Source organism: Erythrolamprus reginae, chromosome 8, assembly GCF_031021105.1.
Source record: "Erythrolamprus reginae isolate rEryReg1 chromosome 8, rEryReg1.hap1, whole genome shotgun sequence".
NCBI classification, from domain to species: Eukaryota; Metazoa; Chordata; class Lepidosauria; order Squamata; family Dipsadidae; genus Erythrolamprus; species Erythrolamprus reginae.
The window spans coordinates 25,867,148-25,880,823 of record NC_091957.1 but is presented as its reverse complement, the minus strand read 5'-3'; the positions used below and the strand labels follow the sequence as shown (position 1 = coordinate 25,880,823).

Genomic DNA, 13,676 nt, shown 5'->3' with positions numbered 1-13,676 from the left:
GGAGCTTCCGGAACAGAGGCACCGACGGCGGCGGCTAGACGTATTGCTAGACGCTGTACATGCTGGCGTTGTGCTGGGCATGGACGTGGGGCTGCAGCCTCCATCCCGGCAAAGCCAGCAGGCAAATGCCAGCCACGCAATTCCAGCATGTCCAGCCGCCACCGTCGGTGCCTCTGTTCCGGAGCTCCGCCTCACAGCTGATCACCCTGCCGTCACCCCACGTCTACTGCCCAATGCCGCTGCTGAGAGAAAGAGAGAGGGAGAGAGATGGGAGAGAAAGAGATAGCAAGAGAGGGAGAGAGAGAGAGGGACCATCCTGCCGCTACCCCACGGCTACAGCAACATACTCCGCCTCACAGCTGACCACCCTGGCACCGCCCCACGGCTACTGGCTGCTGCCGCTGCCACCGCCATCACCCTCCCGCTGCACGCCGTCCTCCCGCTGCTGCTGCCCTCCCACCAGGCCCCAAAGCTCACCTGCTGCCGTCGCCAGGGAAGCTCCAGCCGGGCGGGGCGCTGCAGCTGCCGGAAAACTTGGAAGGCGCAAAGAAGGAAGCTCAGCTTCCAGTCTCACAACTTTTTGCTCTTCGCAAAAAGTTGCGAGACCAGAAGCTGAGCTTCTTTCTTCGCGGCACACCTGACCGGCACACCGGTTGGGAAACACTGGCTTAGACAAAGAAAAACCGAGAGGGTGACTCAGAGAAATAAGCTATGAACTTTAGCTCCCTCTTGTGGCAGGGTCTGCAACACCTCAGCAGATCAGACATTGCTCAGTTTATATATTGCCAACCCAACTGTTTTGGACAAAGGCCTCCCAGAAAAACTCCAAAGGGAGGGAGGAAGGAAGGGAGGGGAGGTCACCTTTCGGACCAAGGTTTTCCTCTCGTGTATCATTCCAGGGCAGGTTTCAAGGCCTGGATCTCAACGAGGAGCTCTACCTGGGGGGATACCCCAATTATGCAGCCATCGCAAAAACCGGCCTCAGCAGTGGATTTGTAGGTGAGATGAGGGCGAGTGATGGGTCTGTCAAGGAATGGATGGATGGAGCAGGGGGAGAATGGGTCAGAATCGTGGTGTTTAAACCAGATTTTCTAATCACATTTGCCATCATCAGGCAGAGGTTACTGGCTTCTGCCGCTCTGAGTATGGTGTAAGACACTCAAAATATTATACGGGGGAAAACCCAAACTCACAATAATGTTTGTTTGTTTGTTTGTTTGTCTGTTTGTTTGTTTGATTGATTGATTTCTATGTCACCCTTTTCCTGAAACTCAGGGCAGTTTATAACATGTTAGAAATCTACATAAAAACAGTATACTAGAAACCCACAATTAAACTAAGTAAACAGATTCACATATGACACATCCAACATTCATTCACTGGGCGGGGCAAGACATCAGGTTTCAATGGCCCCAAGCCTGCCAGCAGAGGTGGGTCTTTAAAACTTTGCAGAAGGCAGGGAGAGGGGGGCAGTACGAATCGCTGGGGGGAGCTCATTCCAAAGGGCCAGGGCAGTCACAGAGAAGGCCCTTCCCCTAGGCTCTGCCAGACGACATTGTCTAGCTGACGGGACCTGGAGAAGGACAACTCTGTGGGCCCTAACTGGTCACTGGGATGTATGAGGCAGAATAGCAATAACCATAGCACATATACTACTTTCACAGCTCTCTCTAAGCGGCTTACAGAGTCAGCCTCTTGCCTCCAATAATCTGGGTCCTTTTTACCCACCTCAGACGGATGGAAGGTTGAGTCAACCTTCAGCCGCTCAGGATTGCACTGCTAGCAGTTGGCAGAGTTAACCTGCAATACTGCATTCTAACCACTGGGAGGGAAAGGAAGGAAATGAAAGGAAAGAGGAAAGGAAGGGAAGAAAGAAGGAAAGGAAAAGAAGGGAAGGAAGAAGGAAAGGAAAGCACAGATACAGTGGGGAGGGGGCGGGAAGTATTTAGTCAGACACCAATTGTGAAAGTTTTCCCACTTTAAAAGATGAGAGCGGCCTGTAATTGACATCATAGGTAGACCTCAACTATGAGAGACAATATGAGAAAACACATCCAAAAAATCACATTGTTTGATTTTTAACAAATTTATTTCCAAATTATGGTGGAAAATATTTGGTCACCTACAAACAAGCAGGATTTCTGGGTCTTACAGACCTGTAACTTCTTCTTTAAGAGGCTCCTCTGTCCTCCACTCATTACCTGTAGTAATGGCACCTGTTGGAACTTGTTATCAGTATAAAAGACACCTGTCCACAACCTCAAACAGTCACACTACAAACTCCACTATGGAGAAGTGGAGCCTTTAAGTGGGAGAACTTGCACAACTAGTGTCTGACTAAATACACACACACACACACCTGTATATGTTGTTTCACAGTGCTTTACAGCCTTCTCTAAGCAGTTTACTGAGTCAGTCTATTGCCCCCCCCCCAAACAATCTGGGACCTCATTTTTCCCACCTCAGAAGGATGAAAGGCTGAGTCAACCTTAAGCAGGTCAGGATCGAACTTTTGACAGTTGGCATAATTAGCCTGCAGTGCTGCATTCTAACCACTGCGCCACCACAGATCTCAGTCTAATAAGGGAAGACAGGCCATGTGCCTTGCCCAAGGATCTGGTACCATGCTCTCCGTCCCTCTCCTGGTGCTGGGTTACATGTGGCTAGGCTTGTTGGACAGGCTTGTGGATCTGGTCGCACCAAACGCCAAGGCCTTCTAAGCGTGCCTCCCTCTGCAGGATGCGTGCGCCAGCTGATCATCCAAGGGAAGGAGGTGATCTTCAAGGATTTTGACCTGCAAGCCCACGGGGTCTCCAACTGCCCCACCTGCCAAGACCAACCGTGTCAGGTAGCCCTCATCTCGTAGTTTGGGGAAAGGAAACAGATATCCTGGTGACTTCAAAGATGGTGCCCATAGGGTGCCCGGAGCAGTTGCGAGCCGAGGACCTTAAACTCAGTGGTGGGCTGCAACCGATTTAACAACCGGCTCAGTGATTGCGCGCGCCTAATGCACTTGCACACAGCATTCAAAATAGAGCCATTTGAAGTTCAGCTACTTAACTTCTAAGGCAGCCCCAGTAAGTAGAACAGTGGAGGTGAGGAGATCAGCTGTGCTGCGTGAATCAGCTGAGCCAGAAGGAAGGAAATATAGGACAGGATAGTGCAGGAGCGGGTGGGCAGGGCCAGCTGATCATTGCAGCAGCTCATAACTTCCTTAACTGCACCCCTGCGTTTCCTCCCCCCCCCCCCCTCCCCACTTCTCTGACCAGAACGGAGGGGTCTGCAGAGAGTCGGAGAGTAGCAGCTACGTATGTGAGTGTCCTCAGGGTTTCGCTGGGAGCAACTGCGAGCACCCTCAGGCCCTGCGCTGCCATCCAGGTAACACCCTGCCCACTTCAATTTTCCCCACATCTTGTGCCAGGAATTGGGGCATTTGCCCAGACAAGAGCTGGGACTTTGCCAAGCCTGAAAACCCTTGAGTGGACTTTCTGCCTGCCTTTCTCCCCATAGAGGCCTGTGGGCCTGATGCCACCTGCGTGAACCAAGCCTCCGGGGAAGGCTACACCTGCCGTTGCCTCTTAGGTCGACACGGGAAGAAATGCATGGCGGGTGAGTGAGGTACAGGATCAGCCCTGCTCACGAGGAAGCTGGCAGAGGCCCAGGTAAACCTCCTGTCTTTCTCCTTCCACAGGCCTCACAGTGACCACCCCACTCTTCCCAGGTGGAGACGCTTTCATCTCCTACCCAACCCTCACCAGAAACCCCTATGAGCTGCGGCTGGAGATTGAAGTCAAGCCCCTCTCCCCCAATGGCCTGGTCCTGTTCAACGGGGGCGACGGGACCCCCGTGGCCGACTTCGTCTCGCTCAACATAGCGAACGGGCATTTGGAGTTCCGCTACGAGCTGGGCTCAGGTAGGGTCCCTGGAGCCATCAATCCCCTCCCTCTTTGCCCACCTTCAGTTCCTCTGGACTCATCATATGGTCTTTCTTGGCAGGAACCGCTGTGCTCCGGAGCCACAAGCCCCTGGCCCTGGGGCAGTGGCACAAAGTGGCAGCCGAGCGCCTGAACAAAGACGGCACACTGCAGGTGGACGAGGAGCGGCCTGTCAAGAGGTCATCCCCCGGGAAGAGCCAGGGCCTCAACCTGCGCACTTCTCTCTATCTTGGAGGAGTGGAGGACACAATCAAGCTCCCAGCAGCCGCCAACATCTCCAGCCACTTCCACGGATGCATCGGAGAGGTGGGCCGTTAGCGGGCACAGAAACGCCCTCCCCCTCTTTTCAGCCAGTCAAGGCGGCAGCGTCCATCCCTTCTCCTCCTTCCTGGGAAATTCAGAAACAGGGTCCCTCGCAAGCGGAAGTTTGCACCCGCCCGGCCTGCTTCTCTTACGAGGAGCCTGGGGTGCTAATTCCAGTTCTCTCCATCTAGGTTTCAGTCAATGGGAAGAAAGTAGACATTTCCTACAGCTTCCTGGAGAGTCGCAGCATCTTGCAGTGCGCCGATAGCTCCCCTTGTGACCGCAGGCCTTGCCAGCACGGTGGCCAGTGCTTGCTCACGGGGGAATACGAGTTCCAGTGCCTATGTCCAGACGGCTTCACGGGTGAGGCGGAAAGGCCAGCGGAAGCTCTCGGCGGGGTATCCCCCTTGCCTGCCTCTGCTCAGCCTGGTGCTCACAGGAGCCTCTTTCTGCCCGCAGGGGAACGCTGTGAGGTGCCTGAGGCCCACTGCCAGCTCCCTCATCCCTGCCTTAATGGAGGCATCTGCAAGGGCGACGCCTGTCTCTGCCGCCAGGGCTTCTTGGGGCTGTACTGCGAACATGGTGAGCATCGGGGAAAGGAGATCCCAAGTGTGAAGCGGCTCTTTAACCAGCTCTGAGGGTCTCTGCTCAGCCGGATTTGCTTTGGGAGGGAGAGGAGATTCCGTAGGACCCTGCTTGACGCGAACCTCTCCCTTCCCCCTGTAGATGAACTGCAGCATCAGCTGAAAGCCGAATGGCCAGAAGGCAGCGGAGGAAACGGTAAGCCTGGCCCTCTTCGGACCTCTCCCTTCCCTTGTTTTCTTACCTGCTGCTGGTTCAGCGGACTCAGATGCTCTTTTCCCCCTCTGACAGATGCTCCTGGACAGTATGGGGCCTATTTCTGCAACGGGGCCTACGTGGCCCTGCCGAGACACACTTTCCCCAGGAGGTGAGCAGTGTGTGGCTGAACTCGGTGTGGGCACTGCCCACACCTTCCCAGTCTTGAGGGTCACTGCGGTTGGGGCTGGGAAAAACCCCTTCTGAGGGCTGGGTCTGCCTTCTACAGGCACAAGAGGCCTGCAGATGATTGAGGGAAGGACTCTGTAGCCCATGCTAGAGAAAGGGAGGGTTCTGGGGCGGGGGCAGATTTCAGTGGGGTGGTGAAGTGAAGCCGTTGCAGAATATCAGCCCTGTATTTGGATGGTCTGCCGGGCAATTTCAGGAAAATGGGGGGAGTGGCAGGAAAGCAAAAACAGGGCATTTCCCCCTATAACAGGGAAAGGGGAATTGATGTTTCTAATTGAGGGGTTGCTTTTCTCGCAGTCTTCCCGAGTCGCCGGAGACCATTGAGTTGGAAGTGCGCACTACCTCTGCAAACGGGCTGCTCTTCTGGCAGGGGGTGGTGAGTGGCGGGCATGGGAGGGACTGCGGGCCGAGGACAGTCTGGCGGCCCCATTGGGGAATAGTGGCCTTGGGGAGGTAGTTCGAGTGACACCAGGTGGGTTGGTGTTTTTCCGGCCCCACCTTAGCAGAAACAAGAAATGGACTCCTTGTCCTGGAAAAACTCTATCTCCTGTGAATTAATGGCATTCACACACCAAAAAGTCCAGGCGGTAATCCTTCAAAGAGTTAACTGCAGCAACACACCTTATCAGTTCCTTGCAATAATTGCCAGGCCAAGAGCTCCCAGCTGAAATCCTGCAAATTAAGTTCTGGCAAGCAGTCTTTTTGGCACGAAACACAATGAGCAAAACGTTCAGAAATACGAACTGTTGTCTTCTACAACCACCACTCTCCTTTTCTTCTATTTATGCCCCAGCCATAGAGGAGTCATTCAGCATCCACATTTACCTTTCTTCCTGAGTCGACTCCTTGTCCTCAGTTGTTCTCTCCTAAAAGCTTTGTGCATATGTACATCTGGCACAGGCCCCAGCTGTTCTTCTTCCCTACTTTTCTCAGCTTTTCTCTGGTGGTTGGGAAATGTCGGACGGCCCTGGCTCTAGTGCTGCTTCTGATGCAAAGCATCCATCAGAGCCTTCCCCAGACTTTGGAACTGTCCTAAGTTCCTCCCCAACCTCCTCATTGTCCGAATCTGCCGCCAGCGCCATTGGCAGCTGGCGGGCCACAACAGGCGTGAGCTCCTTGCTTAAAATCAGCCCCAATGGCAACAGGCCCTCCCCTGGACAATTGTTGAGGTCTCAACCCCCTCAGTGCTGCCCAGAACATATCAACCATGGAGTGCCGCCCCAAAAGAAAGGATTTAGTGAGAGGGAAGTGTCACTGCCTTTCCCTGCTGAGCTGAAAAACTGCAACTGGGCGCCTGGCTGTGTCTCGCATGAGTTGCATGGCAGTGGCTGCAGATGCTGCACCCGTTGCATGGCTGGCTGGTCTTGCTGAAACGTATGTGGCTTCTGCTTGTCCCTTTGTCTTTCCAGGCCACAGGAGAGCCGGGTCCCCCGCCGCATGTTGCTATCCAGGTATTGAGCCGCTTGGATGGTTGGGCTTGTGGTGTTCCGAACAAGTGCTCAAAGCATGCGAGGGGAGCGGCCATGGGAGTGACTCCCCAGTGTGGCCAGGAGGCAGTTGTAGGGTTGCCCCACCCCCCAAAGAGAAGGCTGAGACAGTGGAATCACATTATTCTCTCTCCCTCACACACGCACACAGGAGGAAGGGGAACCAAGCAAAGGGAAGGACTTCATTAGCCTTGGGCTGAAGGACGGGCACTTACTGTTCAGGTGAGTTGGGCTACCTGCTGGCTGGGCTTTTCCCCCCGCTTGGGCAATTTGGCTGGCGGGCTGCCTTTCCAGACTGACCAGCATGTCTTCCACAGTTACCAACTGGGAAGCGGAGAAGCCAACATCCACTCTGAGGATCCCGTGGACGATGGAGAGTGGCATCGAGTGACCGCTGTTCGGTGAGAGGAGATTGCTGGGGTTTGGGAGAGTTGAGTTTCTGTCAGCATGGACCCCCCACCCTTTCATATACACACACACACAGAGTTTTCTTTTCTCTTTTTTCCATAATAAGTGCTATTTATCTATTGGTCTTTTACATCTCATATCGTGAGCATTGGCTTTCCGAGTTCCATACGTCATACAGTGATCTTAACAATATTTTTCAAAATAGCTGCAGTTTATTTTCATTTCATTTTTGATACGTCTCCCACATTTCTCTTCATCTTAATGTAAATCTTTTATATTTCCCCTCCCTCTTGTTTTATTTCTATTCTAGTCCTCTTTTCTTTCCCCTTTTTTCTACTCCTTCCTTTCCAACAATCAATGAGGTGGTCTGTTCCCACTGTACATTTCTAAGATACGTACAGTGAACCCTCGAGTTTCGCGTCCTCAAGGATCGCGAAAGGGCTATTTCGCGAGTTTTCAACCCGGAAGTAAACTCCACCATCTACGCATGCGTGCCCTTCCACGCATGCGTAGATGGTGGAGTTTCCCCGCCGGGCAGAGGCTTCCCTGGGTCTTCCCCCTCTTGCCCCCGTAAGACCCCAGCGGCGGCGCGAGCAACGGCGTGGGCGGGCGGGCGGCACGCGCGGGGGACACCCCAGCTCGGCTCCCCAGCTGGGAAGCGGCCCCAGCAACAGCGTGGGCGGGCGGGCGGTGCCCGCGCGCTTGGGGACATCGCAGCTCGCTCCCCAGCTGGGGAGCCGAGCTAGGGAGTCCGGACCGCGCGCGTGTTGCTGGGGAAAGCGCGCGCGCTTGGGGAATCCCTAGCTCCGCTTCCCAGCTGGGGAGCGGAGCTAGGGATTCCCCAAGCGCGCGCGCTTTCCCCAGCAACGCGCGCGCGGTCCGGACTCCCTAGCTCGGCTCCCCAGCTGGGAAGCGGCCCCAGCAACAGCGTGGGCGGGCGGGCGGTGCCCGCGCGCTTGGGGACATCGCAGCTCGCTCCCCAGCTGGGGAGCCGAGCTAGGGAGTCCGGACCGCGCGCGCGTTGCTGGGGAAAGCGCGCGCGCTTGGGGAATCCCTAGCTCGGCTCCCCAGCTGGGGAGCGGAGCTAGGGATTCCCCAAGCGCGCGCGCTTTCCCCAGCAACGCGCGCGCGGTCCGGACTCCCTAGCTCGGCTCCCCAGCTGGGAAGCGGCCCCAGCAACAGCGTGGGCGGGCGGGCGGTGCCCGCGCGCTTGGGGACATCGCAGCTCGCTCCCCAACTGGGGAGCCGAGCTAGGGAGTCCGGACCGCGCGCGCGTTGCTGGGGAAAGCGCGCGCGCTTGGGGAATCCCTAGCTCGGCTCCCCAGCTGGGGAGCGGAGCTAGGGATTCCCCAAGCGCGCGCGCTTTCCCCAGCAACGCGCGCGCGGTCCGGACTCCCTAGCTCGGCTCCCCAGCTGGGAAGCGGCCCCAGCAACAGCGTGGGCGGGCGGGCGGTGCCCGCGCGCTTGGGGACATCGCAGCTCGCTCCCCAGCTGGGGAGCCGAGCTAGGGAGTCCGGACCGCGCGCGCGTTGCTGGGGAAAGCGCGCGCGCTTGGGGAATCCCTAGCTCGGCTCCCCAGCTGGGGAGCGGAGCTAGGGATTCCCCAAGCGCGCGCGCTTTCCCCAGCAACGCGCGCGCGGTCCGGACTCCCTAGCTCGGCTCCCCAGCTGGGAAGCGGCCCCAGCAACAGCGTGGGCGGGCGGGCGGTGCCCGCGCGCTTGGGGACATCGCAGCTCGCTCCCCAGCTGGGGAGCCGAGCTAGGGAGTCCGGACCGCGCGCGCGTTGCTGGGGAAAGCGCGCGCGCTTGGGGAATCCCTAGCTCGGCTCCCCAGCTGGGGAGCGGAGCTAGGGATTCCCCAAGCGCGCGCGCTTTCCCCAGCAACGTGCGCGCGGTCCGGACTCCCTAGCTCGGCTCCCCAGCTGGGGAGCGGAGCTAGGGATTCCCCAAGCGCGCGCGCTTTCCCCAGCAACGCGCGGGCGGTCGGGACTCCCTAGCTCGGCTCCCCAGCTGGGAAGCGGCCCCAGCAACAGCGTGAGCAATGGGGTGGGCGGGCGCGAGCAACGGGGTGGGCGGGCGAAGGGCGGGCGGCAGTGGAAGCAAAAACACCATCTGCGCAAGCGCAGATGGTGTTTTTACTTCCGCACCGCTACTTCGCTAAAAATCGATCATCGCGTGGGGTCCTGGAACGGAACCCTCGCGATGATCGAGGGTTCACTGTATTTCTGATTTTAAAATATTTTACTTTACTTCTCCATAATTATTCTCTTTAATACAAGCTATTTATCTTTTTGACAATTAATTCCATCGTTTTATTACCTAACAATCATTTCAACACCATTTTTTTATCTTTTATGTCCTACACAAAATAGATTTCAGAATGACCAATTTTCATATTTTCTAACATTGTTTTTTATAAATTCATTTCTACAGATTAATTCATACCTTAATTCCCCTTTTTCTGTAGGGAAGGGAAAAAAGGTTCCCTTCAGGTGGATGGAGAGGAGGCCGTGACTGGAGAATCTTCTGGCAGGAACGTCATGGTCAACACCAAAGGCCGGATCTATATAGGTGAGCGGTTAGGGCCCTAGAAAGCAGTCCGGATGTCTTCTGGATCGCACAATTATTTATTTATTTGTTTGTTTGTTTGTTTGTTTGTTTGTTTATTTATTCAAGTTTTTATGCCGCCCTTCTCCTTAAACTCAAGGCGGCTTACAACATGTTAGCAATAGCACTTTTTAACACAGCTAGGCTATTGCCCCCACAATCCAGGTCCTCATTTTACCCACCTCAGAAGTATGGAAAGCTGAGTCAACCTTGAGCCGGTGATGAGATTTGAACTGCTGACTTTCAGATCTACAGTCAGCTTCAGTGGCCTGCAGTACAGCACTCTACCTGCTGCGCCACCCCGGCTCATCAATTCCAAATGAGCTGCCCTTTTTCTACCTTCTGGCGCCTTTTTCTGCCCCACTGGTTGCTTTCTGACCAGCGCTGGCCTTGTGTCCATCGACTACTGATTGGAGAAACAAGTCGCTTTCTATTTTACGCAGGTGTCAGTTTCTTACCGTATTATAGTATAAGGTACACTGGAGTATAAGACGCACCTTAGTTTTGGGGGAGGAAAACAAGGGGAAAAAATCTGCCTCCCAGCAAATAGTACAGATAATATACACTGTTTGCTGTGTATTTCTGTGCATGTCTGCCTGACCCATAGAAATAGCAAAGAATTGGAGAAATGTACATTTTGGCAGTATATCAATGCCAGAAAGTTTTCTTAAATATAGTCACACTAACTCATCTCAATTATTTAAATAGATCTACTCCAAACATGACTAAGTCAGGGTTTAACTCAGCTGTCTTATCTTAATATTAAACAGGACACTGTTATATTTCAGATTACAGTGATCCCTCGAGTTTCGCAATCTCGATCTTCGCGAAACGCTATATCGCGATTTTTCCACCCGATGACGTCACTCTCTTCCTTCCTTTCTCATCTTTCTTTCTCTCTCTTTCTCTATCTTGCTTCTTCCTCTCTCACACTCTCTTCCTCTCTCATCTCTTTCTTTCCTTCTCTCTCTTTCTCTATCTCTCCCCCTCTTGCTGGCGGGCGGCGGGCGGGCGAGCGGCGGGCATCAGCGAGGAGCCGGGGTTTCCCCTTTGCGTGGGCGGCCGGGAAGACCCAGGGAAGGTTCCTTCGGCCGCCCAGCAGCTGATCTGCTCGGTAGCGCAGCAGCAGCGAGGAGCCGAATCGGGGTTTCCCCGCACGCAAAGGGGAAACCCCGATTCGGCTCCTCGCTGCTGCTGCGCTACCGAGCAGATCAGCTGCTGGGCGGCCGAAGGAACCTTCCCTGGGTCTTCCCGGCCGCCCACGCAAAGGGGAAACCCCGGCTCCTCGCTGATGCCCGCCGCTCACCCGCCCGCCAGCAAGAGGGGGAAGACCCAGGGAAGGTTCCTTCGGCCGCCCAGCAGCTGATCTGCTCGGTAGCGCAGCAGCTGCGATGAGCCGAATCGGGTTTCCCCTTTGTGTGGGCGGCGGGGAACGCAAACTCCACCATCTACGCATGCGCGGCCATAGAAAAAAAGGCCGCGCATGCGCAGATGGTGTTTTTACTTCCGCAACCCTACATCGCGAAAAATCGATTATCGCGAGGGGTCTTGGAACGGAACCCTCGCGATAATAGAGGGATCACTGTATAATGTTAAAATTGATGTGGCTTTTTTGAAGTATACATTATTCTCTGTTATTTAAAAGAATATACAATAGCATTGGGCCTCTTCAGGTGAAGCATTTATTTTAAACAGCTTCTTCATTTTGTTAAGTTGTCTTAGAATAATAATAAAGCAGTCTTTCAAAAATAAGTCCAATAATTTGAATGTTCTATAGACATTTATAGTTATTTTTTTACCTCCTTGCATCCAGTTTCAGCAACTGATTAGCACAAGAAAATAAAATTCTGCCTCTGTCTCTCCCTCCCAGCAATTTGCCTCTTTGCAGTTTTAGTTTCACTTTCATTTTAGCATGTAGGCCTGCCTGCAGTTTCAATCAGTTGCTGGTCAGGAGGCCAATAATCATTTGCTTGTGCTAATCAGGCTCTGCACTGTTTGCTGCAAGGAAGTAAATTGCTGGGAGGGAGAGACCAAAGGGTGGGGGTGGCTGTGTGAGGCTACATTCAATATATAAGACTCACCTAAGTACTCACCCTGTTTTGGGGGGCAAAAAGGTGCATCTTATACTCTAAAAAATATGGCATGTCTACTGTTCTGTGGTCCCAGGTGGGTCATTTTGGAGATATTTTTCCACCAAGCCTCTTCAGGGGGCACCATTCTTCTTGCTTGCTGTCCAGAGATAACTGCCAAGGGATTCAATATCCATGGCTAATAGGATTGAGTGAGAGAGTGGATCTTCTGGGTTGTCCCCCCTCCACTTCTCTCCCCCCACCAATCCTGACTTGAGACTGGGTGATAACTTTTTTTGCTGAGAGCAGTGCCTTTCTCTTTTCAGGAGGCGCCCCCGACATCCAGACGCTCACAGCTGGAAAATACGCCTCAGGAATCACAGGCTGCCTCAAAAACATAGTTCTGGTCAATGCCCGGCCAGGCCAGGAGCCCCGGCAGCCGATAGACCTGCAACATCAAGCGGAAAAGGCCCTGAACATTCAGGAGTGCCCTTCATAGGGGAGGCCCACCCCGCATCTTCCACCCTCCTGCTCTTCGTTGCCATCACCGGGCCAAGGGAGAGACATCTACGCTGATTATCATTATTTTATTTTTATTATTATTATTACAATTTTTTTAAAAGGAAGAAACACACAAACGGTGCTTTTGCTGCTGCCAAAAAAAATGGGGAAAGGGGAGGGAGTTGGCTGATGGCATCCTTGTTCTGGGCCGGAAGGAAAAGAACCGCACGGCTTTCTCGAAGGACCAGGGAGCCATGCTACGTTGCGCCGGAAGCTGCAGGAGGAGGCCGGAAACAGGCCGGCTTCCCAGAGTTCGGCAAGTGAGCCGGGTGCCCAGACAGCTGCTCTGCTGGGCCGGCTGGCTGTGACTGACCAAAGATCCTGCCCTCGCCCTCCCTGGGGCAGCGAGAGGACCCCGGGAAGGTATTGGCATATCCCCTGTGCCAAGCAAATGCCATGTAGAAGACGGATCCTTTCTGAAGTCCCATCTCTGCCTTGTTGTTCTGCACAGCCACAGTGCTTCTGAGAGCTGCTCCCTGCCACTTCGCCCTATGGGTCCTTTCGGGCCAGCTGCCTTAACCCTTGGATCGTGCCTGGGAGTCCTGGGGTCTCGCCCCATGGAAGGGGCGACCCTGCTGCACCCTGGGAGGTGTCTTTCCCATCGCCTTTGGGTTCCTTCAGTGCCTTATTGAGGGGGCTTGTCTCCTAACGGATGCACATGCTCTCCCCCAGCCTAACCCACCTCCGTTGCCTGCTGAGTGTTATTTCTCACAGCAAAACTTCTGGAAATGAGGCTGCTCCTTGGGGGGGGACACAGAGCAGAGGGGCCCAAAAGCCAGAAAGTCATGCCCCTGCTATGGTCAGAACCAGAAGGGGTTCTTTTACCGCTTTCCAGGGAGAAAAAGGAGCCTTGCATAACTAGCCAGGTCCAAAGAAACTTCCATTGCTCAGACAGGAGATTGCTGAGCGCTGGCATTGTTGACTGCCAGCATCCTTGTTCTCTCCTACCAGCTGGCCCCCAGACACTGGTTCTACTTCATCCAGGGTGCCCCATACTTCTCATGTGGGCCTGGCTGCCCTGGGCATTTTGGGGCAGCCCCCATGTCCAGGATCAGAGCGGCCAGCCTGGAGACATTCTCTGCTTCTCCCACCCTCCTTTCCCTTAACTCTTCTTGTACTTCTTTTTCTTAATAAATGGTGCTGAACCCCACAATCATAGAGACTAGGGTTTTTTTTCTCTGTTGTGGAGGAGTGTGTGATTATTGTCTTGCAGGGAGAGAGATGAAAAATTGTCTCAGAACCAGAGAACAAATCCCGTGGTCCAGCAATCGATTTGGGTTT

General features: G+C 54.3%; 1 protein-coding gene across 2 annotated transcripts in view; it reads left to right on the top strand.

The window, feature by feature from the left end:
• Positions 1-13,548, top strand: part of HSPG2 (heparan sulfate proteoglycan 2) — a 151,106-nt gene extending 137,558 nt beyond the window's left edge. The window contains exons 80-95 of one of the 2 annotated variants that reach the window (XM_070759427.1): positions 900-999; positions 2,739-2,848; positions 3,270-3,378; positions 3,511-3,609; positions 3,692-3,913; positions 3,997-4,241; positions 4,430-4,601; positions 4,698-4,820; positions 4,965-5,018; positions 5,112-5,187; positions 5,562-5,640; positions 6,674-6,715; positions 6,903-6,973; positions 7,069-7,152; positions 9,626-9,729; positions 12,161-13,548. In XM_070759427.1, the coding sequence (XP_070615528.1) occupies positions 900-999; positions 2,739-2,848; positions 3,270-3,378; positions 3,511-3,609; positions 3,692-3,913; positions 3,997-4,241; positions 4,430-4,601; positions 4,698-4,820; positions 4,965-5,018; positions 5,112-5,187; positions 5,562-5,640; positions 6,674-6,715; positions 6,903-6,973; positions 7,069-7,152; positions 9,626-9,729; positions 12,161-12,333 (1,863 nt within the window). In that variant the 3' untranslated portion in view covers positions 12,334-13,548. The remainder of the gene's footprint in view (positions 1-899; positions 1,000-2,738; positions 2,849-3,269; positions 3,379-3,510; positions 3,610-3,691; positions 3,914-3,996; positions 4,242-4,429; positions 4,602-4,697; positions 4,821-4,964; positions 5,019-5,111; positions 5,188-5,561; positions 5,641-6,673; positions 6,716-6,902; positions 6,974-7,068; positions 7,153-9,625; positions 9,730-12,160) is intronic. The other variant, XM_070759428.1, reaches the window with a different exon arrangement.
• Positions 13,549-13,676: the final 128 nt, after the last annotated feature.